General features: G+C 42.1%; 1 protein-coding gene and 1 long non-coding RNA gene across 3 annotated transcripts; one reads left to right on the top strand and one right to left on the bottom strand.

Annotated features, from left to right (window-relative positions):
* Nucleotides 1-471: 471 nt before the first annotated feature.
* Nucleotides 472-24039, bottom strand: LOC107310163. Of its 2 annotated transcripts, none has more exons than XR_004306225.1 (3): nucleotides 23342-24039; nucleotides 21546-21712; nucleotides 472-4721 (listed from the first exon to the last, which is right to left on the bottom strand). It is a non-coding gene; the product is annotated as an uncharacterized LOC107310163 (long non-coding RNA). The 2 variants fall into 2 exon arrangements; XR_001553497.2 differs by lacking the exon at nucleotides 472-4721 and adding an exon at nucleotides 19003-19911 and having other exon boundaries at nucleotides 23342-24030.
* MOS (MOS proto-oncogene, serine/threonine kinase) lies at nucleotides 5252-10823 on the top strand. Its single transcript, XM_015855594.2, has one exon. It carries the CDS (start codon nucleotides 8961-8963, stop codon nucleotides 10065-10067), a length of 1107 nt encoding a protein of 368 aa, XP_015711080.1. The 5' UTR covers nucleotides 5252-8960; the 3' UTR covers nucleotides 10068-10823.

Genomic DNA, 24039 nt, shown 5'->3' with positions numbered 1-24039 from the left:
CATTAGTATCTCCCAAACAACAATGAGGACTCATATGAGGTTTTAAGTGGTTAAACTAAATATACTTCACAGAAACAAAAGTTGCTCCCATTTAAGGAGCTCGTGCTCCAGATGTTTTATCAGTAGCTCCTACTTGTTTTTTTTTAATCCCAGGAGCAATATGCAGGTGTAGTTTTACTATTTTATACATATATGTATTTAAATTTTATTACTGAAAGATAACATTTTTATAAACGTGTTCGTGTTCCAAAGGCATTAAAATAAGGATGTATTAATAAGGAAAATACCTTTTGAAATTCTACAAACTGCTCCTAGATTTTGGGTTTAGGAGCTTGCTATCTCAAAGTGGGCTTTTAGCTCTGCTTCATGACTGCTTCCTCTGGTTTCTATGAAACAGATCGCTTGCTTACTTACATCTTTAGTTGAATGATTTGTTCAATATTGCTTTTTTTATTATTTTTTATTTTTTTCTTCTCATCACCTTTCTAAAAGAAAGAAAAACACAGGTGAACAGAGCACAAGGTGAACACCACAGAATGTATTTCTGGTTAGAAATCAGCAATCACAATGCACGTAGGGACAACTTGGCTTTCTTCTGAGTCTTTTCAGACCATTGGGGATGAAGAGAGACGGCCTCCCTTGCTCCTGTGAGCTCTGTTCCCTTGTGAGCAGAGGGGTGCCGTGATGCTCAGCTCTGGCAGCCGCTGTGGAGTGGGTAGGCCGCGCTCTTCTTCCTGGCACACAGGCCTTGGGAGCTTCATCTCTGTGAGCAGTTTTTGGATGGCCTGGAGGGAGTTCCTTGGTTGAGTGTCACAAATAAGTTCAGTCTCCTCGGCCACTACCAGATAACTTGTCCAGGCTGCTCGCGGAGGTGACTCAATGTGGCACATCTGACACTCAGCACAGGACAGCGCCACCTGCTTATCAGTCCCAGCTGCTGATCAGACTCGATTAAAAAACCCCAACAAACACTTGGCCAACACCCAGTTCTTAGTACTTAGCCGGAGTCCTTACTACTTCGTTAGTGCCTTAGCTTCCCGAGAAGGGTTGACATTTCACTTAAGAGATAGACGTACATTTCAGTGGAGGAGCAGGGACCTCAGACAAGGTATTGAACCTCATTCAGTCAGGGCTGCAGCCAGCAGCTGCGCTGGGCCTGTGCCGCTGAGCTAGGATGTAGGACAGTATGGAAGCAGATGTGACACTGTAAGCAATATTAACACATTAGTGCTTTTGGATATTATTTAGGCAGAGTCAGTATTGGCCACTATTAAAAAATTGGTTTTTTAAACCCTGTTTTCTAGGTTTCAGATTGGTTTTTGGAGGGGGGGTGGGGAGGGCTGGCTGATTGTGCACCACTCTTTGTGCAACTTGGAAACTTCTAGCGAGGTTTGTTGGTTTTTTGTTGTTGTTTTTCTTTTTTTTTTCCTTCTTTTTGTTCTGTTTTGTTGTGTTTTTTTGTTTTTGTTTTTTTTAAAAAAAAAATTTTTTGTGTACTTGTTGCTTGTGCTTAATTTAGTAGTAAATTGTGGAATAGAGTGATTTATTGTTAATTTGGCAGTAGCGGTTTTTTAAAACCATATACTGACTGAAACATGAGCCAGAGCTGATTGCTTTATTAAGCTAATAATGAATGTTAAGAGTACATATTTTCAGGATCATTTGCCTAGTGAGCTAAACATGTATTATAGGCCAATATTTTTTAAAATAAAGCTTGGTCAACCTCTATGTTACACATATTACAAGATATAGCACTTTCAAAAGAAAAACCTAAACCTTTTAAGAAAGTTTCTTACAGGTTATGCTTTTTATTATAAAACCTTTTTATTATAATTTGTTTCAAGTGCCATTAGATGACATATATGTAGGCCTTTGGTATAATGCTTTGTGTACAAAATGGTAGACATTGTAATTTTAAACAGGTACATTTTTACAGTGTTTTCTTATCAATTTGCTATATTGCACAGAACCAGTGTGTCTTTCTTAAGGGTTTTACAATGGTTTTTACTAGGTTTACATGTTTCAAACTACACTGTCTTCTACTGCCATTTTGAATACCAGTCCAAAAAAAAAGAAAAAAAAAAAAGAAAAAAAGAAAAAAAAAAAGGAAAAAAGAAAAAGAAAAAAGAAAAAGAGTTTGTCCTCACTCACCAATTGTAAATTGTGTCCTCTGGAGTTCTGGGTGGTAACTATTGCAAAAATATTTAACACGCAGTATTTGATGCAGATTTTTTTAACATATGCTCTCAACGCTATGCTGCTGTCTGAAGTTAACTAAGGGCCTGATCCTGCATCCGTAAATGTCAAGGGGAGCAGGGCTGCATCCTTCGTTATGTCTGTCTCATACACTGGTTTAGCAGCTCATCCTATATTCTTCTCAGTCTATAGATAAGCCTCCGAAATAAATGTACTTACCTGGTATGTAGTAAACTGTATAGACTTTGCTGCCCATTCTGCATCTTCCCAGTGTACAATTAAAACCATAGGCATTAGCATTACACTCAGCATACAAACAATGCCACAGTGGTTCAAAAATGTGTTTGGATTGTCCCAAAGCTTTATGTAATAAGGGTGTCTTACTTTGTTGGAAGGCAGTGTCTTTTGATAACAGTTATCTAGCCCTGGAAGTGACACAGAACTATTGCTAATCATATGTAAACACTTTTCAGTATAAGCTTCAGTGGTACAGTTGAACCAGAGTGAATGTTTATCTCCTCAGAAACACTCCTGCAATATTGTTATATTGGATCATGCTGCTAATGTAACTTGGGATACAACTCCTCTCATGGTGCTACAAACCTCCCTGTCTCATTCAGATGTATTTTTACCCATAGAAAAAAAGGACTATACTAGACCTATAGTTGTATGATATATTTTTATACTGTGACTTAATTTGTCATTAATGAACTTTGTACAACACCACAATGTATTCATATGCACTTGCAGAATTAAAATGTTGGACATGCAAATTTAAACGCTGACAAGCCCAGCTCTTATTCACATAAAAAAAAGATAAAAAAAATAGATGATTTAGTTACAATTAAACGTGGGCTTTTTATATGGTGTGGAGTGAAGAACATACTATATATTACTAAAAGCTTCTGAATTTAGACAAAAACTGGGAAAGAGTATATTGGGGAATGATGACACACCCAAACCTGGCTTGGATTGCTGAAATTCTATTTTATAGATAGTGGGAAAATCGTTTGGACTCGAATGCTAAAATGTTTGAATGATCAAATTTTTGAGTCAAAAACAGAGGGAAAAAAAAAAAAAAAAAAAAAAAAAGAACACAGAAAACCCTGCATTCCAGACAGAATTTGTGTATGTTTCTTGCATTTAAAATTTGCTATCCTGTGATATGGGAAATTGAGTTGCTTATCATGTATATGTACTTTAAAATGTATTCACAAACTACTGTTGTATTTGTATAAAATATAGACAAAAAGATTGCGTATATATTTTTGTGTATAAGCTCTGTAAAATAGCAATCACATTATGAAGCTGCAGCAGAACTTCATTTTAAACATTCACATCCAAAGAAACAGACTATTTATTGTCCACATACCCTGATTATAAAATATACCTTGCTGCTATTAAACAATAGTGCTGCAGCTTCTTGTGGCCTACAGTGTTATGTTTGCTGTACAAAAATATGTGAACTCCACAAAATATATCAATAAAATTACAGAATGGTTTTAGTTAATGAATAACTTATGCCTGGCATTTCAATAGATAATCTCGGTCTGCATGCTTGGGATTGCAAGGAGTGATTTTACATACATCCAGTTTTCCTGGGTGTAGTTATTCTGATTTTGCAAAGGTGTAACTGTGTTCCTGACTGATGACTGGTAAAATGTCAGTTTTGCAGCAAATCTAATGAGCAGAAGTTTCTGCCTTTCATGATTTTACCAAGGAACAGACTGGATGATGCTACTGTGTCTGTGACAAGACAGATTCTAATAGAAGCAAGCAGTCGCATTTGCCATCAAGCTGCCCTTTTGAGAAGCTGGAAGGTGAGTTTGGGGGTCTCGTGGGAGAAATGGGTGAGCGATTCTCTCCATCACTTCAGATGAATGCAAGTGATTTATTTTTGTTGTCATAGATCGTAGGATAAACTGTGAGACTGTGGCATGTGTTCCAGGCACAGTGTGTGGGTTGCCTCTCTTGACACGCTTCCAGGAGAAACTTCACTGTTTTGATACCACACACCTCCTGTCTGCCTGTGACACTGCTGTGGAAGCCTCGCTAACAAGTCTGACTAATGCACTGAGTGAAGAAGTACCATGAAACCAGCAGCCTACCCACAGTTGCAGAAAGCTGCAGAAGAAAGTGCTCTTTTTCCATGTAGCCATTTTCCTAGCATGAATTGTTTGCCAGGAAAGGAAAAGAATTAGCGTTTGCTGTTAAGCTGCTTCAAATTTGCATTTCCTTGCTCTTCAAAATGTATATTACTAATGCCCTGCTCTTCCAATTCTTTAATTTTTAGATTTTCTCCTGTTCACCAGTCTGAAAGAGAGGATCTTTCCAGAGTCACTAACTGTGTCATACAGACACTTTTGCTTTCTTGCGACTCCCAGCTGTCGCCTCTGAACTGACTTGTCACTTCTGTGTCACAGGTTTCTAACTGACTTGAGAGAGTTGGCCATGGTAAGAGTCAACAGCTCTACAGATGGAGGAAGAGGCGGTACCTGTCTTCAACTGCTTCTTGTCCAGATTTGCTTGAAAGGTGTAGAAGAAAGGAATGGAAGAAAAAGATCTGTTATACTTTCTCCCTTTGCTTTCCCTTCTTTCCTTCCATTTAATAAGTGTACCCTAACATACAGAATGTTTGGGGTTTTTTTTTGACAGAGAAATCTAAACCTGTGCCCCTGAGCTCCTGTTAATCACAATTTCTGATTAATCTGAAATCAGTATATTGCCTAAACTTTTGTGTATATATATCATCGTATCATAGTATCACAGTCTCGTGCGGGTTGGAAGGGACCTTAGAGATCATCGAGTCCAACCCCCGGGATTCGAGCCTCTGTGTAGCAGAGCGGCACTTCTACCACTTGCGCCACAGGGGATTCGAACCTGGGCTCCGGTGTCGCAACGCGGCATTCCAACCACTGCGCCACCGGGGCACACTAACTATATATATATATAATTATATATACTATATATATATACAAATATATATACTATATATATATACAAAAGAGTGTGTGTGTGGTGTGTGTGTGTGTGTGTGTACATGTGTGCATGCATGGGGAAACTTTCCAAAGTTGAGAAATACATTTTGTTTCACTTCAAAAAATGTAAGCATGGAACTTCAGCATTTTTCAAGTCCAAAGTGAATCACGCTATTGGTAAAGGTATCTCCCACTTAACACAGTGCTTGGTTTCCCAGACACATTGGAAGAGTTTCTTCCAATTCCTCGATTTATCTACGAGAGGCAGCAGCTTATCTACAGGGTGCACAGCCTCCTGTGGGGAAGGTGTTTTTCAGCTACCCCTGTGTAGCATTAGATAGATATTCAGTAGAAGAGTCCTTGTTGGCAGAGCCTTTGAATTTAAGCTCACCTCTGGCTTATTGCCTTTTTATTAAATGATTGCACATGTGGTCATGGGTACATCCTTAAGTTTCTCTCGCAAGTACTTACACTGAAAGTGAAAATAAAGTATAGATGCTGTACAACTAAGGGGACATAAGATAAAGGAGCAACCTTTAAACTGTAACGTAGGAGCAGGAGTTATCTAACACTGAGGACAAGTAAGCATAGACTAACTTGCCAAACTCACTGAATTCTGTCCTGCTGCAGCCTAGCGATCATTACGATCATGGAGCTGGGTGTTATCAGTGGTCAGGGGTTTTGTGGGATGCTGGGATCACTGATCCTTCCACACATCACCTGCAACAGCAAGGGTTCAGTCCCAAGCATCAGCATTACATCTGCTGTGCCTGGGAAATCATCTATCACCTAGTGGTTGCGTAGCACTAATGCTGTCCCGTTGGCCCTTTGCTGTGGCTGATTCACGTTGCTCATTAAGCACAGAAGCCGTTTTCTATTCCCTGACCTACAACTCTCAAATTCCACCAATGCTCTTTGTTATCACCCCACAACCCAGCAAAGCTGTTTGTTAGCTGCGCTACAGGGGCAGGACTGCAAAAACACTCTTGGCCAATGTGGCTGGAAGCACTGCATGATGTGCCTGCCTTATACAGCAGTAATCCCACAGGGAGAGGCACCCATCTCTGTGTCACCTGAAAGTGTTCTGCGGTCCAGAGTTTCACCTTTATCATCCTCACACCTAAATTTAGACCATTTCGTCTCAAGGGTGCTCTTCTGCAACTGTGATATTAACCCACAGCACCAGGTTCCAAGTTGTAATCACTGGTCCAATTGTGTTCATAGTGAATGGGCCATGAGACCCCCCCCTGCTTTCCTCCAGCTGCCTCCAGGTAACACCTCAGAGCATTGCAGCAGGGAGAGCCTCTGCTTGCTGCTCTGAAACACAGTAACCTTTTGGGGATGAAAATAAAAAAATATGGAGCGACTGTTTGGCAGTGTGTGTTTGAAACTTGATCTTATTATTTATAAACCAGGATTTAACCTTTTAAAATGTTTATTATTATGGCTCTTTTCTAAAGAAGGGCTGTAAGATCGCATTGCAACTCCCGTGGATGCGCTTGTTCTTGGCATTAAGGTTTACCTCTCAGCGCTTTAATGAAAACTTGTCTACATTTGCTACTACAAGGTGTCATTTGCAAAGCAACCATAACTCCAAAATACAAACTATTCACTTCTGGCTCGTCCTTGCAGTTAAAATAAACAGTCGTCTGTGGCCCATCCTCAGAGCAGGCTGTGTGTATGGACTGGCTTCAAATGATGATGTCGCTTACGCCTGCACAATTGATTTTATCAGAACTGCTTTCATGCAACTCAGAATACCGTTAAGAGGTCTATGAAGTGTGACTGGAAGCAACACTTGCACTGTGAAATGAGGATAGAAGTGAGAAGGAACGTCAGTTTGTCATCAAACCCCAAAGTGAGATCACAGAGACTGACAGCAAGCGGAAAAAAAGCTTTGATTTAGAAAGGGTAAAGAAAACTCAGAAGTCACAAAGGTACAGGCTAAGGAGCCATGTTGTTTTCAGAGCAGAATAAGTACTTAGGAGATAAATGCAGGAATTTAATAGAAACAGTGCTACCTTAATACTGGAAAGCACTTCTTAGAAGACACTGAACACACAGGCCTAAAAGGGGTGTGTTTTTCACTGAGCAGATGCACAAATAAATAAACTAATGGTTGTGGAGAAGAATTTAACCATATGCTTTAAGAACAAAGGGGACAGACACTTTAGCAGGAACTGTTGTGATAGCACAGAGGGAAATGATTTCAGGCAGAATGAAAAGAGATTTAGACTGGATATAAGTGAAAAGTTTGTTACGATAAGGGTGGTGAGGCACTGGAATATGTTGCCCAGAGAGGTGGTGGGTGCCCCATCCCTGAAGATGTTTGCAGGACAGGCTCTGTTTTGCAAGTCTATGAACAGTGGTAGTAGCTAACAGCACTGGCAGATGGAGTTCCTGGAGTACAGATGAGATGCCCATGGGTGATGCTGTGCTCCTCAGCTTGAAGCACAGCTGAGGCTGGGAAGCTACTGCAGCATCAGACGTACATTTTACTGTAAAAGTGTTTCATAGAAGCCTGGAACATCAGGATCCTGCCACAAGTTATTGGCACTGCCACATGCTGCAGCCCTCAGGACACAGGCTGCATGCTTTGCTGTTTTTACTTCTAAAAGTTCTTATTACGTGCTTGCTCTTAATGACACTTGCAGCAGCCAGAGCTCAAGACATGCTGAAGTTCCCTGCCGGTAAGCACTGGTTCACACAGCTTCCTTTTTCCTTATATTGCTGTGGGAATAGCAGCGACATGGGAACAGCAGAGCTGAAGGCCTTCCTGGGTGCCCAGTGTGGGCTCTCCTGGGGAAGGCACTGGGATGAGTGGGGCTGCCAGCCCAGCACCCTGCTTCTGAGCAGGGACAGTGGAGCTGAATGTAGCTGGGAGGTGTGGCAAGGACGTCCTGCAGTGGTTGTTTCTCAAGGGAAGCAGCTGTCATTTCCATCTCCAGTATAGATGGATTTACTTATTGCAGCTTTCTGTTATCATCACAGCTCACCTACTGAGAATGCACTTCTTCTGAAGATTTTAAGTGGAGCCACCACACAGGTATACAACCCCAGCACTGCTGCAACCTGTTGTCTGTACTGGTTGCTTTGCAGCATATTTAAAACTGCAGAGAGGTTCCTTGTTGGTGTCCTCCACTGCCCCCAGATGTCCCAGCATAGCTGATGTCAGAGCAGGACCCTGCCCCTATGAGACCTCTCTCCAACCTCTACCTTGATAGCAACTCCTACCACACATTAACACCTATTTATCTAAATCTCCCCTAGCCAATCTGTTTCACATCACTGGGTGATAATCCAGGTTTCCCATTCTCATTCTTCTGTTGACACCTCCTCCTGTCAAACACAAGTTGCAGGTCCCTTTAAACTCACTTTTACATTTAGTTATGCCTGCCATAGGCCTATCAAATGTTAGTGGTTACTACTCAGCTGTGTCCTCTGAGAATGACCCCAGGTTCTCTAATGCATCTGACAATTATCATTTTCCTACAACCCCAGCAAAATGCACTCACTTTATTTACTACCAGGGCATTTTGCTAGAGATATTCATTGAGCAAAGTATCTTTCTTATCTCCTGTGATTAAAAATCATGCAAAATACACACACACTAATCTGTTTTAGTTTTAAATCCATAGACCTTTACCTTCTGGAGATTTACATAAGGGTGGAAGAAGAATGTTCTCAGATGAACCTGATTATGGGGTTAGCTCATTGAGACAGATGCAGATCATTAGGGGGTAGGAGGGGAAAATTGTGCAGAGAGAATAAAAGAGCCTTTGGAAAATGCCACAAGGAAGCCTTCCAGTCTCTTGTCCTCCTAACTGTTTCTGGCATCTTATTATGCCATCACCTATTCCTTTTAATAGCTTTCTTCCTTTAGAGCTCTCCCCATCTGCAGACTTGAGACCTTGCAGCAGCCCTGTAGTTATCCCTGGCAAAGATGGAAAAGCCTTCCTAGGAGGGACCCCCTCACCCAGGACACGCCGCCTGCCCCCACGTTTGGCTTGGTGCTCCATTGACTGGGACCGACTCTGCCTTCTGCAGCCCTTGGGATCTGGAGGCTTTGGGGCTGTCTACAAGGCCACCTACCATGGTGTGACTGTGGCTGTGAAGCAGGTGAAGAAGAGCAGCAAAAACCGTCTGGCATCCCGACAGAGCTTCTGGGCTGAGCTGAACGTAGCCCGACTGCAGCATGATAATGTGGTGCGTGTGGTGGCTGCCAGCACGTGTGCCCCTGCCAGCCAGAACAGCCTGGGCACCATCATCATGGAATATGTTGGCAACATCACCCTGCACCATGTCATCTATGGCACTCAAGATGCGTGGAGGCAGGGCGAGGAGGAAGAAGGAGGATGTGGGAGGAAGGCTCTGAGCATGGAGGAGGCTGTGTGCTACTCGTGTGACATTGTGACTGGCTTAGCCTTCCTTCACTCGCAGGGCATCGTGCACCTCGACCTGAAGCCTGCCAATATCCTCATCACTGAGCATGGAGTATGCAAGATCGGAGACTTTGGCTGCTCCCAGAGACTGGAGGAAGGCTTGTCCCAGAGCCACCATGTTTGCCAGCAAGGGGGCACATACACCCACCGTGCGCCTGAGCTCCTCAAGGGTGAGAGGGTCACTGCCAAAGCAGACATCTACTCCTTTGCCATCACACTCTGGCAGATCATCATGCGGGAGCAGCCCTACCTGGGCGAGCGGCAGTACGTGCTCTATGCTGTGGTAGCCTACAACTTGCGCCCTTCTTTGTCGGCCGCCATCTTCCACGAGTCACCAATGGGCCAAAGGCTTCAGAGCATCATCAGCTGCTGCTGGAAGGCTGACGTAGAGGAGCGCCTCAGCGCGGCCCAGCTGCTCCCCAGCCTCAGGGCCCTGAAGGGGAACCTCTAAAAGAGCTCAAGGTTACTCTCATCTTTTTCCCCTCCACTTTTTCTTCAAAAATAATGACTGTGGCTTCTTTGATATATTTTATATTTAAAAAAAAAAAAAAAAAAAGGATGTTTTGTTATAAGAAAATAAATAAAGAAATTGAACGAATTTGGTTTTTAAATTACAGAGGGGATAGAGAGGCAAGGATCCAGGTGTTAGTGAGAATATATATAGCTTACTTTTTTTTAGTGGCTCTTTTTTAGTTATCTCTGGTGAGCTCCATCACTTAGAGGAAAAGCTGGGGACAAAGAAAAATTGTTTTCAAGTACAAAAGAGTGCTGCTTCTGGATAGCGTTTTGTATATAATATTGTCTGGTATTTCCACATATGAGACAAATGTAGTTCTTGATTAATCTTGATAGATGAACTAGGCCTGGGCATATGAGATTTTCATATCTGAATACGGAGTACCAGTGTTTGTAGTCATCTATTCTTTTCCTGTTCTCAGATGTAAGTATGTTGTTTCCAGAGTGAAAAATGTAAAATACCTTATCTCCCTGTTGAAAGGAGGGACCTTCTTACATTTAATAGCTTCTGTTTGACAAGATGATGAACATCCTAACAAGCTGTTCTTTTCCAAGTTTCCAGTCTTTCCGTGCTACTGGGTGTTTGTTGGAACTCGCTAGCTGGTATATTGTAAACTGCAGTATCTGAAGGATCACAAAAGCATCTTGTGTGGAACAGAAAGTTCCTAGATCTTGGAGATAGAATAGATTTTAAAAAAAAAAAAGATAATATGAGCTGACAGAGAGATACAGAAACCTCAAACTGGGGAAGGAGTGCAAGAAATCACTCTTTTTTCTTAATATGTGGGTCAGTACCAGATAAGATACCAAAGAGACTGAAAAGGAAATTTGCTTAAAGTAATAATAATACTTAGCTAGTGCTTAAAATGTACGTTGTTGTACAAACCTCTGCTTGTGATTGCGCTGTTTCTTATCTAATGTCTTTCCTAATCTGGTTGTAACGTGTCTGGGAGAGGAACTGCTCTAGGCAATACTAGAGACAGAGAGCTCTGGTTTTTCATTTATCAAAACTAGTCATTATAGATCTGTCTAGATCTTGGCCCTTAGCTGGAACTATAAAAATCTGTCTGCTATAGCAGATACTGTCATTCTCAGAAACTATACTTCATAAGAGAGCAAGAGTGAAGTTTGGGTCCAATTGTTTTTCTTTCCCTTTCCTCACCATTTCTTCCATTCTGGAGGGGAAGAAAAAGAAAGAAAGAAAAAAGAAAAAATCCCAAAGGCATTGAGCCATTTTCCTGGTTTCTGACATGCATCTGTTCTCAGCCCTGTGAAATCCTGGGAAGGAGCAACTATGTACATTTGAGATGATTCTATAGGTCTTTATGGTGTTTGGGTTTTTCCTTGAAATTCATGCTTTGAAAAGCAGAGCTAAGCTTAACTGTTTCTTTCTTTCCTGTCCCTCCTAAAAGAGTTGTGAAATGGCTTCTAGAACTATGTTGTAATTTTCTTTGTTTTTCCTGTCAAAATAATCATGCTATAAAACCAGAACTTGTTTCACATGTTGCATAACTTCTCTTGATGATGAACAGTCACTATCTTACAGGAGTTGTTATAATGAGCCAATTCCTCTTTAAAATGATTTAGCCGAGGGCACGTAAAATAAATTGTCTGATGAAGCCATGGGTGCATCTCACATTAACTTTAAGCTGCAGTGGATTTTCTTTCGGGATAGACTAAGAACTCGCATGCTACTTAATATATGGGTACTTTGTAATGTGATGTCATAACAGTGGGGATGCTTTATTTCTTTTTTAATAATGGGGTTTTCCCAGAAGGAATAGAAGGATCTGTTAGAGCATGCAGAGCTGGGTTAGAGAAGCGAAAGCCCATCTTGGGTTGAATCTGGTGAGGTTTGTGAAGAGCAACGGGAAGGTTTTTATAGATACATCAACAGCAAAAGGAACAGTAGGTTGAATCTGGGCCCACTGGTGACTAGGGCAAGGGAGCTGGTGACAAAAAATAGAAAGAAAAAAGAAATAAAACCCTGGGAGAAGGACAAGGTATTCACCTATTGTTTCTTCACTTCAGTTCTTAATGCAAAGACCTGCATTAAGGAATCTTAGGTACCACTGGGACCAATGGGAAATACAGAGCAAGGATCACTTGGTGTAGGAAGGAACAGGTTAGGGAACATTCAAATGTCACACACAAGTCCATGGGCCTTGAGTGCATACACATGTGCCAAGGGATCTGGCTGATGTCACTGTTAGGCCATGCCAATCTTGAAAGGACACGGCAGGTGAGAGAGGCTCTGCCAGACTCGCAGAGAGTAATGTCACTGCTAACTGCAGATCATCAATAATGAGGACCTAGGAAACCTATAAGATAGTTCACTTCAGGAAGTGATGTTGTGAAACAACTGATCCTGGGAACAATTCCAAGCACATGAAGGACAAGAAAGTAATCAGGTGTAGTCAGCATGGATTTATGGAGTCCAGCTGGAGGTCACTCACCAGTGGTGTACGCTGAATGCTAATCCTGGGGATAGTACAGTTTAAAATCTCTGTTAGTAATGTGGATGACTGGAGAGTGAGTACCATCAGCAAGTCTGCAGGTGATACTGAATGGGTTGAAGTGGTTGATTAAGCAAATGGTTTTGCTGCTATTCAGTGGAGTCTGGCCAGGCTGGAGAAATCCATCAATGGGGATCAGCAAAGGGAAATGTGAAGTCCAGCAACTGAGCAAAAAGAGACCTAGACACCATTACAGGCTCAGGGCCAATTGTCCAGGAAGCAGATGTGCAGGAAAGGACCCAGAGTTCCAGATCCCAAGTTGAACGTGAACTAGCAATGCGCCCTTGTGGCGAAGGAGGCCAACAGCATCTTGGGCTGCACCGTGGAGGGCATTTTGAGCTCCTCCAGAAGATCAACACATGTGATTATTCTGTTCTGCTCAGAGCTGAAGAGATGTGTTTGGGATCTGTGGGCCAACACCACACCAAGCTGCCCAGGGCCCCATCCAACCTGGCCTTGGGCACCTCCAGGGGTGGGGCTCCCACAGCTTCTCTATGGGCCAGTGCCTCACCAGTCTCTGAGTAAATAATTTCTTCCTAATATCTAATTTAAATCTCCCCTCTTGTACTTCAAAATCATTTTCCTGTGTCCTTTTACTATATGCCCAAGTAAAAAAGTGGTCTCCCTCCTGTTCAGAATCTCCTTTTAAATACTAGAAAGATACAATAAGTTCTCCTTGGATCCTCCTCATCTCCAGACTGAACAAGCCCATCTCTCTCAGCCTGTTTTCATAGGAGAGGTTGTCCAGTCCTCTGATCCTCATCATGGCCCTGCTCTGAACCTGCTGCAACAGCTCCACATCCTTCTTGTGCTGGGGGCCCCGGGCCTGAGTGCAGTACTCCAGATGGGCCCTCATGAGGGCAGAGTAGAGTGGGACAGTCATCCACGAGGATCATTGAGTCCAACTGCTTACTTCACATAGGATTGTTGCAAATTCAAACCACACTTATGGTTGTACGTCAGGATAAATCTTAAGGGCTCCTCACCCCTGGTTTATTTTCTGCATTCCTGAAGCTGACTGCCAGCAGCTGATGAACCTAAACATAGGTTCAATTGAAGACCTGGAGAAAGTGCTACAACCAGGTAATTGTAGTTTATCAACTTCTTTTTGTAATTACTGAGCATGATATATTTATTAAACCAGTACTGATGATCCTTTCACTTTCAGTTTGGGAGGCAGAGGTCAAAGAAGGTTGGAGAATTTTTTTCTGTTTTATTATTGCTTTTGGTGGAAGGAGGGTGCTGATAGCAGTGTTTGCCATGATGCAAAACATAAAATGGAACAACAGTTTTTCAATCTGTGCACTAAATGCCTCAGCAGGGTATATATGAAGATATAATGAGCTTGAAAGGCTGGACAAGCATTCTTGTCCTGATCAGCTCTGTAGGGTCTTGCAGATTTGGAAGTATGGGGCTCAGTATTGCATGGGTTCAGATAATGCAGCATCACTGGTACTGCAGTGTACCCGTGGGCTCTGCCCTCCAGCCATCTGCCAGCCAGTGTGCTCTGTTCAGTGTAAAAGTGATACTAAGAGTGGGCCAGACCTCCTCCAGCAAGACTGGCTGCAGCATCTGGGCTGTGCTTTTCAGAAGGAATAAAGCCTCATTTGTCCCAATTGGTAAATGCCAGATCTCTCATGTCTTACCATCAGCTAAGTTTGATATAGTTGATGCAGCGCAGGGAACTGGGCTGTTTAGTCTGGAGAGGAGAACACTAAAGGGAGGCTTTGTATCTCTCTACCACGACTTGAAAGGAGGTTGTGGCAAGGAGGGTATCAGCCTCCTCATGCTGATAACAGCAACAGGACGAGATGTAATAACCTCAAGTTGCACCAGGAAAGGTTCAGGTTGCATATTAGGAAATGTTTCTTCTCAGAAAGAGTGCTGAGGCATTGGCACAGGCTGCCCAGGGAGTGGTGGAGTCACTGTCCCTGCAGGCATTCAAGAACCATGGAGATGTGGCACTGAGGGATATAGTTAGTGGGCACTGTAGGGGTTGGCTGACAGTTGGACTGGATGTTCTGCTTAGTAGTTTCTTCCAACCTGTATGATTCTGTGATTCCAGAATTTTATCTAGATTTATCTAATTTGAACTCAGTCTTCACAACAGCCAGTAGTAGGGAGTACTGAAGTGGTTTTAGATCAAAATCATATACTTTTGTCCATGATGAAAAGCAACTTCCGTGTGCTCTCTTGAGCTCTGTGAAGCTCTAAGATCTGACAGATCCTTTAGCAATTGGATCTAAAGGCAAGAAAAATGGATGGAAGCACGGGCAGCATGCAATTGTAATGAACAATTCCTAGGAAGAATGAGAAAAGAAAAAAGAGAGGATGGAAGTAGTGCTTTATGTTTTACTTTTTTTCTGGCAGGGTGGAGGTGGGATCATTGCTATTAAGCACATTTGCTAATTAAGCAGCGATGGTTATTTATTTCACCTTTATATAGCTTGTGTCATTTGCTTCTCTTTCCTCTGAGGCTTCTTCTGAAGTTCTGGACCTTTATAATGTGACCTGCACTGCATTTCACTTATCAGAGAACTCAAATGCAAATCATTTCAGTACTCATGATCCAGTTTCTTTAAGCTCTCTATTTTTACCTTCTATGATTATAATACAAACACAGGCACCCAGTTTTATTCTCTGCAGCAAAGAAAACGAAAAAACTGCTTTACAGCACACCACAACTATTTGTGAATTCAATACAGCTTAAGTGGATGCTTCACATTTGACTTGTCTTGTTCTTTTTCCCACCACTCTTACCTATGTTTACAAATTCCTCCTCTGGAGCAAAGACAAAAACAGCGGTAGAAAATGACCGTGTTTAAAAATGAACTATACATTGAATATTATACTTTATTTTAGCCATTCATCTGCTACAGATATCTTACACAGTGTTCAAAGAGCCTCTTTCTATGTTTCAGTTAGCCCAGCTGCCAAATATTTGTCTGCCTGTCAAACGAGCAGCCTTAAAACCAATTGAAGAAAGAAAACGGAACAACAACAACAAAAAGCCTTCTGGCTTCTGTCCCAGTATGCCATCAGCTCAGGATACCACGGGACAATTTGATAGCAGAGGCACCATTGGACCTGGACTTGCCAGTGCATGAGGCTGAGCTGCCGTGCTCCCTACCCAGACTGAAGTTCAATAGCCTGAGTGTTCGGCAGAGCAGGGAGGTGACTGCATTTGCCTTTGCAGGGCACCTGGGATAATAGGGTAATTCATAACTTAATAAATATTCTCCTGCATATGTGCCAGGCTACAAAGAGTGAAGTAGGCTGAATATTGGAAATGTAAATGCCCCTCTCTTTTTAAGTTACCCCCCCGCAAAAAGGGCGGAAGGAAAGGCAGTTTTATTTTCAAGCCATGTGTTGTTTTCAGCCACTTCAAAAATGGTGAAAGGCTTTTGATTCACGTGCCGCCAGTGGAACTGGCCCCAGAGACAAGTAAGGAAAGCTGCACCTTAACTGGGGTATTAAAATAGCTGAGTATAAATACGGCAGTTGATACACTGGGCAGGCTGTATTTTTTTTTTTTTTAGTGGCAGTTCATAATGTGTATCATGTAATACAGCAAGTTTAGACAGACAGACACCATACGCTCTGGCCTCCTCCTCGTTTTTCTAATCCAAGAGTTTCATTAAAATGATTTGCAGACAACACGAAAGCCACACACAGGGCGTTCAAAGGAATATATCACAGCTCAGGTCCCCTGAGCTTCTCTTTGCACATAAAGTGGCAGAACTTCTCCAGACCTCCAGACACCTACAGCTGTCATTCCCTGTGGACCTCTGAGGAATGAAATGACTGCTGTAAGTTGTTTTCGGACTTAAAAGGGAGCAAATGGATGTTCTTAAAATGGAGTTGCTAGAGTCCCCTCAGTGGCTGACTTTCAGAAGAAACCCCATATCTTCGATTGCTTTTGAAATTATTTTTTAGCCTTGTGTACTTTAATATTGCTTTTGTTTGTTTGTGTTGAAAAGTTGCGTGTTGAATTGCAAACAGCATTTGTGAAAGTGCCGTAACAATAAAGATGAGCACAACCTGACAAAGCTGTGATGAGGGTGGTATGAAAGTGCCATTTGTGCTGAGTGAGGGGTGGCTGGAGGAGGCAACAAAACAAGTGATTTCCTACAAGCTACAGACAGTAAGGTTCTTACTGAAACAACATATTATCATCATAGTATCATAGTCATAGTCTCGTGCGGATTGGAAGGGACTTTAGAGATCATCGAGTCCAACCCCCGGGATTCAAGCCTCCTGTGTAGCAGAGCGGCACTTCTACCACTTGCGCCACAGGGGGATTCGAACCCGGGCCCCGGTGTTGCAACATGGCATTCCTACCACTGCGCCACCGGGGCACACAATGATGGTGCTTGAACTTCTGTCTTGTATCCTAGAGGTGCCTGCTGAATGGACCAGCAGGACCCTATATCACTGGATATAGTGATATATCTAAGAGATTTGAAGCCATGCTTAAAACTGAGCAAGCCCACAAACTCAGCTCAGAAGTCACTGGCGACCACAGGCTACAGCAGTCTGGTTCAGCTGAAAGCAGCACAGCCTCCCCCTCACCCCCAAACCTCCAAACCCTACTGCCCTAGATCATCACAACTAAGAAGTGAGCAACTGGACTCATTCTGCCTACCAGTACCAAGCCCCAAGCTACCTGAGAGATCTTTTTCTTTCTTTCCTTGATGACTTCACTATGAGCTACTTGGTATGACAAATTACTGCTATGCTTTGAGGTGATAAATAGCTTAGCAGTGTATACAAGCACATCAATAATAGTGGATTCATCACTGAAAAAGAAATTTATATATAGAAGAGAGTAAAGAGTTCAATTTCTGCATCAAAGGTGTGTTGGTTTGTTTTGGGTTTTTTTTCAGGAAACAGAAGCAGTCCCTATAGGCATTAGCATATACATTTGTGCCAGCCAGAACAAAGTGATTGGCTTTACCTCACACCAGGAATATTACACAAGAGTGTATTTGAAACAGTTTTTCCTCTGAACACGTCGGGGACTCTCAAAAAGGAAATATACCTGATGCAAGTTTATGGAAAGAGAGCCATTGATAGAAATAAGTACAGGCTGGGTGGTCTCAGAACTGTCTTCAGTCATAGTTATTGAAAGATTATGTTGTAATATTTTATACTTAAAATAAAAACATGAGATCATAATGCTGAAAAAACTGCAGGTATTGATATTTATTTAATGCTTTGCAGGCAGGATGGCTGCAATACTCAAAACCCCCTTCTATGTATAGGACAAAAATTAACTTTTGCTGCATAAAAACTGAATATACTTGACCATAGCAAATTTTGCATAACATCCTCTGATGTTATGCTGTCTATTCCTCAGTTTTCTACAGGTAGGTAATACTGCTCCCCTTGTTCCACAGATAGAAAACCTATTGCTAGTGTTTTTACTCTACATAGAAATGGTTGTTTGGAACAGATGAGTGATTGGCAGAAGGAAGGGAAACCACCCACAGGGACCTCGACTAGCTGGAAAAGTGGGTCCATCTGAATTTCATGAGGTTCAAGAAAGCCAAGTGCAAGGTGGTGCAGGTGGGACAGGGCAATCTCAGATATGTGTACTGACAGAGAAAAGCTCACTGAGATCATCCCTATGGAGAAGGACTTTTTACTTAGGCACTGCATGGCAACTGTCGAGTAAGGGCCTGAACCACTGATCGATCACCTGGGGAAAGGACCTGGTCAGCCCTGGGAGCACAGGTGAAGGCAATTCAGCTGTGTGACTGGAAGGGGTGGAGCCTGACTGCACCTCTCTTAGACACCATTTAAGGGCTGACTGCCAGTGGGGAAGGATCTTTTTCTGGAGGCTTCTCCTTTGTGGAGTTTTCCCCTGTGAGCTTATGTCTTTGGAAGCAGGTGAGCAGTCCTTTTTCCATCCTCTATAATGCATTTCTATTGCAGTTGTACATTTGTCGTTTACAGCTCTTGTATTACTACTATTCTAACAAGTTGATCTTTCTGATTGTTACAGGCATATAGTAAAAGGACAAGGGGGAATGGTTTTAAAGTACAAGAAGGGACATACGAGGAAATTCTTTACTCAGAGAGTGGTGAGGCACTGGCACAGGCCCACACAGAAGCTGTGGATGACCCGTCCCTGGAGGCACTTAAGGCCAGGTTGGATGGGACCCTGGGCAGTCTGATGTGGTGGGATCTTGGCAGCCCTGCCCATGGCAGGGGGATAGAACTATATGGTCTTTAATGTTCCTTCTAACTCAAACCACTCTATGATTCTGCAGTCACGTGCACCCAAGTATAGCTGCTTTCAAAACAATTTAAGCTTCTGCTGCAAGGGAAAGTATCATTTTTTTTTTTTAAATTATTATTATTTTACATTCTAGTACTTTTAATAGTACATTTCCTGGGACACCAACAAACTATATTCTTTGTTTGTAATGATGATGTTTAACACACCAATATGAAAGGAAATGTACAGCCTACATTTTCATTATAAGGCGATCAGGAACTTCTGCTGTGTATTTAGGTTGAGGACATGTTCAATAGACTTCCCTTTGTCTACCTTAAGTTCTCAGCAGAACTGATTCTTCTATGGAACATTATAAACTCTTCAGTTGTTCCTGCCCCAGTCACAACCTTATAATGTCTAAGCAGTAGGCTGCAGCTGCCACTCTGCCACATTAGCTTTCTGAGAAGTTAGCAAGCCCTTTGAAACCAAAACTTCTTAATCTTTGATGCCTCTTGGATCACTTTCATGTTACGTTGTGGATCTGACCATCTGTTCTGAACAATCACAGCGCAATGATTTCCTCAGTAGCTACTAATTCCTGTTTCTAAAGAACAACTCCAAGACCAAAGTATCCCATTTTGTTCCACATCCTAGGTTTTATGTTATTACTCTTGTTTCTGACAGTTTTTGAGTAATTTACCTTTGTTAATTCACACAGGGTCAGGCCACAATGGAAGATGCGTTACTGTACTGCCTTTTGTTTTCCCTTACAGATGGGAGGGCTGGGAAGGGCATCTCTTCACAAGTCCCACAGAACTCAGCCTCACAATGGAACATAACCTCAATAAAAATGTGAGATGCAACCAGTCTCCTGATTTAACAGTCTTGGACCATCAAGATGATGATTTCCCCTTTTGTCATCTATAGCAAGGACTTACAGTTTTTTTCCTGGTGCTTGTGAACATTCATCATCTGAAGACCAGGTGGCTCAAGAATATTGCAGGAAGGAAACTAATCTTGAAGTGATGAGGAAGAAAACACTTTAGAGGAAAAAAAATCAACATAGAAAACATGATGCAGCAATGCATTTGATATCAGCCCTTGAATCATAATGCAATGTGAGGTCAAAATCATTCCTTACATTATCCCTGCTCTGTGACAGCAAGGCAGCACAAGAACTGTGAAACTATTCCCTCCTACTCTGTCTCGACAAAGAATTAAATTAGATTAAACTGGTCTTTGAGAGAAAAAACTGTAATCGGTGACTTCATAACAGGAGACATCACCAGCAAAATGTATGAGTGCTATATATATTAGTAAACATAGTTACTACAATGTTTTTTTCCTCAAAGACTCACATTAACCAGGTAAATCCCCTGCCATTGGTAGCTTTCCACAGACATCAGGATGAAAGACAACTGCTACAGTACTTTATTAGCACAAAATGCACTGTGGGAGCTTGTATACACAGTGCTAATTCCTCAGTCTTCCGAGTACAGAACCTGCAGAAAAGCAGCAAATCAACACCTGTGATGGAAGCCACTTCCAGTTCAGTTAGAGCAGCTTGCTGAGGTCACGTCAGAGTAAGGTAAATAGGTGCAGCTCTTCATGTTGTGCTGCAAACCACTGCAGTCCTCCTGCATGGTCTGTTTTTTCAGGGTCTTAGATCGTGACAAGCAGTGCCAAATAGTAGAGCCTGAAGTAGCAGAAGCAGAATTGAAAAGAACTGTGTTGTTTGGAATATTGTTTTCATACTTGATTAACCTTTCTGCACACTAAGTCTTCTCTGGAGATTTCTAAAATGAAAACTGGGTGCAGAATCAGCAGTTTTGTTTGTGTCCACTAGATCTGCTTTTACTGAACTGGGTGCTAGGGGGTTTTGTACAGGAACTGCATGGCTCCCTGCCTCGTGGTAGCGTGGCCTGGATAACAACAGATGGCATGGCAGGAATGCAAGTGTCAATAGTGCGTGTGAACAGATACCCAAATCTGGCCCTTCTGAGAGGTTGTTTGTCCAAAAGCTGATAACGCTAAGGGGAATCTGACAATAACAAAGTTTGTTTAAGACAATGATCACCCAGCTTAAACAGTAACCAGGGGATTAGCAAGAGAAAAGAAGTTAACTTGAAAGGAGGTATTCTCCCTATTGCACACTGCACGTTCCTGCTGATCCACCCCATTATAGGGGTATGGGCAGGGGGACATTCAGGACAAAGCCATAGCCAGATCCATGCTTTCACCAGCGCTCAAGGCCAGACTGGATGGGGCTGTGAGCAACCTGGTCTAGAGGGAGTTGTCCCTGCCTATAGCAGGGGGTTGGAACTATATGATTTTAAAGGTCCCTTCCAACCTAAACCATTCTATGATTTTCAAAGTAAATATGAATATATTTTGGCAATGTGTTTATCACCACTGAAAGTGAAGACTACAGGATTAGGCAGGTGTAATCCAGGCCCTGTCTCTAGTGAGCTGCCAGCATCATATCATCACTATGAAAAACAACACAGCAAATTTAAGGAAGCTACTGTGCACGCTGTCAGAAGGGGCATGACATTAGAATAAATCTAAACCACAGGAGCAGTGGCGTTAACAAGCCAATCTACAGAACCTGCCGAGTATGTCTGTCCTTTGAACCACTCAAAAGTGAAGTTGGACTTCAGAGATCAGCACTTACCAGAAGGCAGCACAAACGTTTGCTTCAATAGCAGTCGCTGTAGTCCTTCAGAGTGTGCTGAGAGCCAGCACATGCTGCTTGTTCAGTTGTGTAGGTGGACACACACTAGAGCTGTGACCACCCTAGCTCTGGGTCGGACGTATAGGAAGTCTCCTCAAAGATTCTTTCTGTCACATGAGCAAAGGAAGACAGAAGGTCAGCAGATGTCTAGACTAAAGGGATTTAGATTTGTAGAATACTGGAACATCTTTTTTTTTTTTATAAAAGTCTATGATTTAGACCCAGTCACCTGGAAAATCTTCCAAGGCAAAACCTGGCAAGATTAAATTCAATGGCAACAAACAGCTAAAAAATAGGATGGCATCACAAATTAGAGATGTTCAAGCTAAAATTAAGCAGAGGACCACGACTGATGGCAAGAAAACTACTCCCAACTCCTAAATAGTTAATTAACAGGAGCAACTGAATTATTGATTTGGAAGTATAACTTCAATTTAATGGGTTTTACTAGAAGAGAAATAGGCACAGTACAACACGTGAACTGGGAGCTAAGAACTGCTGAGAGAAGGCAATCAAAAAGTTATTTTGATAATGGATATTTACTTACCTGTGTGAAGAAGCTGGAAGGAATAATTTTTATTCTTTTCTTAGCTAATGTATGGCAGAGAATGCACAAATTTTATATAAATTGCTGTTCTACTTGTTGGGTGGGTTTTTTTTGGGGGGGTGAGGGGAGAAGGGAATGAGGAGGGGAGAAAAACAACAAATATCACAAAGCTCTGACAATAACTAAGGAAAGCCTTAAACATAGCAACTAAAGGAAGACGTTTTTTAAATCAGCAGCTCCAGATAGCTGGTGTCCAAGAATTTTAAGAGCTGGCAAAGGAGACTTGAGTGCTGTTAATGTGGATTTTCCATAAGCTTTGAGAAATCTGGGGAAGCTCAAAAAAAAAAAAAAAAAAAAAAAAAACCCAACCAAAAAAAAAAGAAGTCCAACAGAAAGCTGAGGTTGTGCCAATACATACATATATATATATATATATACATACACATACACACACACACACATATATATAAAAGCAGAAGAAAGGAATAAAATCAGGAGCATTCTGTCAATGTTGTAGCATTCCAGCATTCCCAGGTAAAAACAAAACTAAATAGCCATGTTGCAGGTAAATAAAAACCAAGGCTACAGGTCTGTGTTGTAAGGAATTGGACAGATGTCTTTCTAATTGAATCCCACTAGAATTAGTTCTTGGCACTAAGCTACTTAATATTTTATCAGTTTATTAGGAAATACAGTCCTGTACTAACATTCATCGAAGCTGCAATTAAACAGCATAGCAAGACAGCTGATTGAGAACCATTTGAATTACTGGAAAATTAAGTGTTTCAGTGTGGTCAGTGTGTGGTTATGCACTTAAGAGTGACAAATATAGAATGCTTGTAGGATGGAAAACTTCCTCAGGAAATTGGAATAGCTGATAATGGAGTAAATGTGGATTCTTTCATAGAATGGCCTGGGTTGAAAAGAACCACAATGATCATCTGGTTTCAACCCCCCTGCTATGTGCAGGGTCGCCAACCACCAGACCAGGCTGCCCAGAGCCACATCCAGCCTGGCCTTGAATGCCTGCAGGGATGGGGCATCCACAGCCTCCTTGGGCAACCTGTTCCAGTGCAGCACCACCCTCTGTGTGAAAAACTTCCTCCTGATATCTAACCTAAACCTCCCATCTGAGCTTAAAACCATTCCCCCTTGTCCTATCACTATCCACCCTAGTAAACAGTCGTACCTCCTCCTAAGGTCACAAGGAAGGTCAGAAGGAGCGGAGAGGTCAGAAACCTTTTGAGGATCCTCTTGTAATCTCTCAAGGGCTAAAGCGAAATGAAAAATCAAAGCCAATTTCTTGTTTCTAATATTATCTATATGCATAATTGAGTTCAAAATTGTTAAATTGTTAAAGGGATCAGAAAAAAAATGACCAGAAACAAAAGCTGCTTTTGTTGCAGGGAAGAAAAACAGGATTGCTATCAGAGCAGATTTGTGAAGCAGGGATCTCCCTTGGCAAAGGACACAGCAAACCATCCAGGAAGCTGTGACGGGATGATGGCTTCTGTACTCGTATTTATTGAAGCTGCTTTATCAGAATGGAGCATCGAGTTTAAAACTGATCCTTTAGTAAGTGAGAGGCTATGAAGTGCAAGTGCAGGGGCTGTGACTGCACAGCAAGCCCACAACTGAGCATTGCAATGCAACATCAGCACACAAAAGTTGTCTAAGTTGCATGAAGCGTAAGGATCACATGAAGACCCATGAAATGTTTGATAAGGGAAAACACAAAAACATAAGGGCAGGGTGCCAGGTGAAACTAAGCTTAGATCAAGGTGCTAAGCTGTCTCTCTTCAATAATCACAATGATTACAGAAAAGACTGAGCAGACGTGCGGGAAGCAGCAGCAAAACGCTTTCTTTGTGGCTGGCCGCTATCTGA

The sequence above is a fragment of the Coturnix japonica genome, chromosome 2 (assembly GCF_001577835.2).
Source record: "Coturnix japonica isolate 7356 chromosome 2, Coturnix japonica 2.1, whole genome shotgun sequence".
Taxonomy (NCBI): Eukaryota; Metazoa; Chordata; class Aves; order Galliformes; family Phasianidae; genus Coturnix; species Coturnix japonica.
This window is presented reverse-complemented; position numbering and strand designations above follow the sequence as displayed.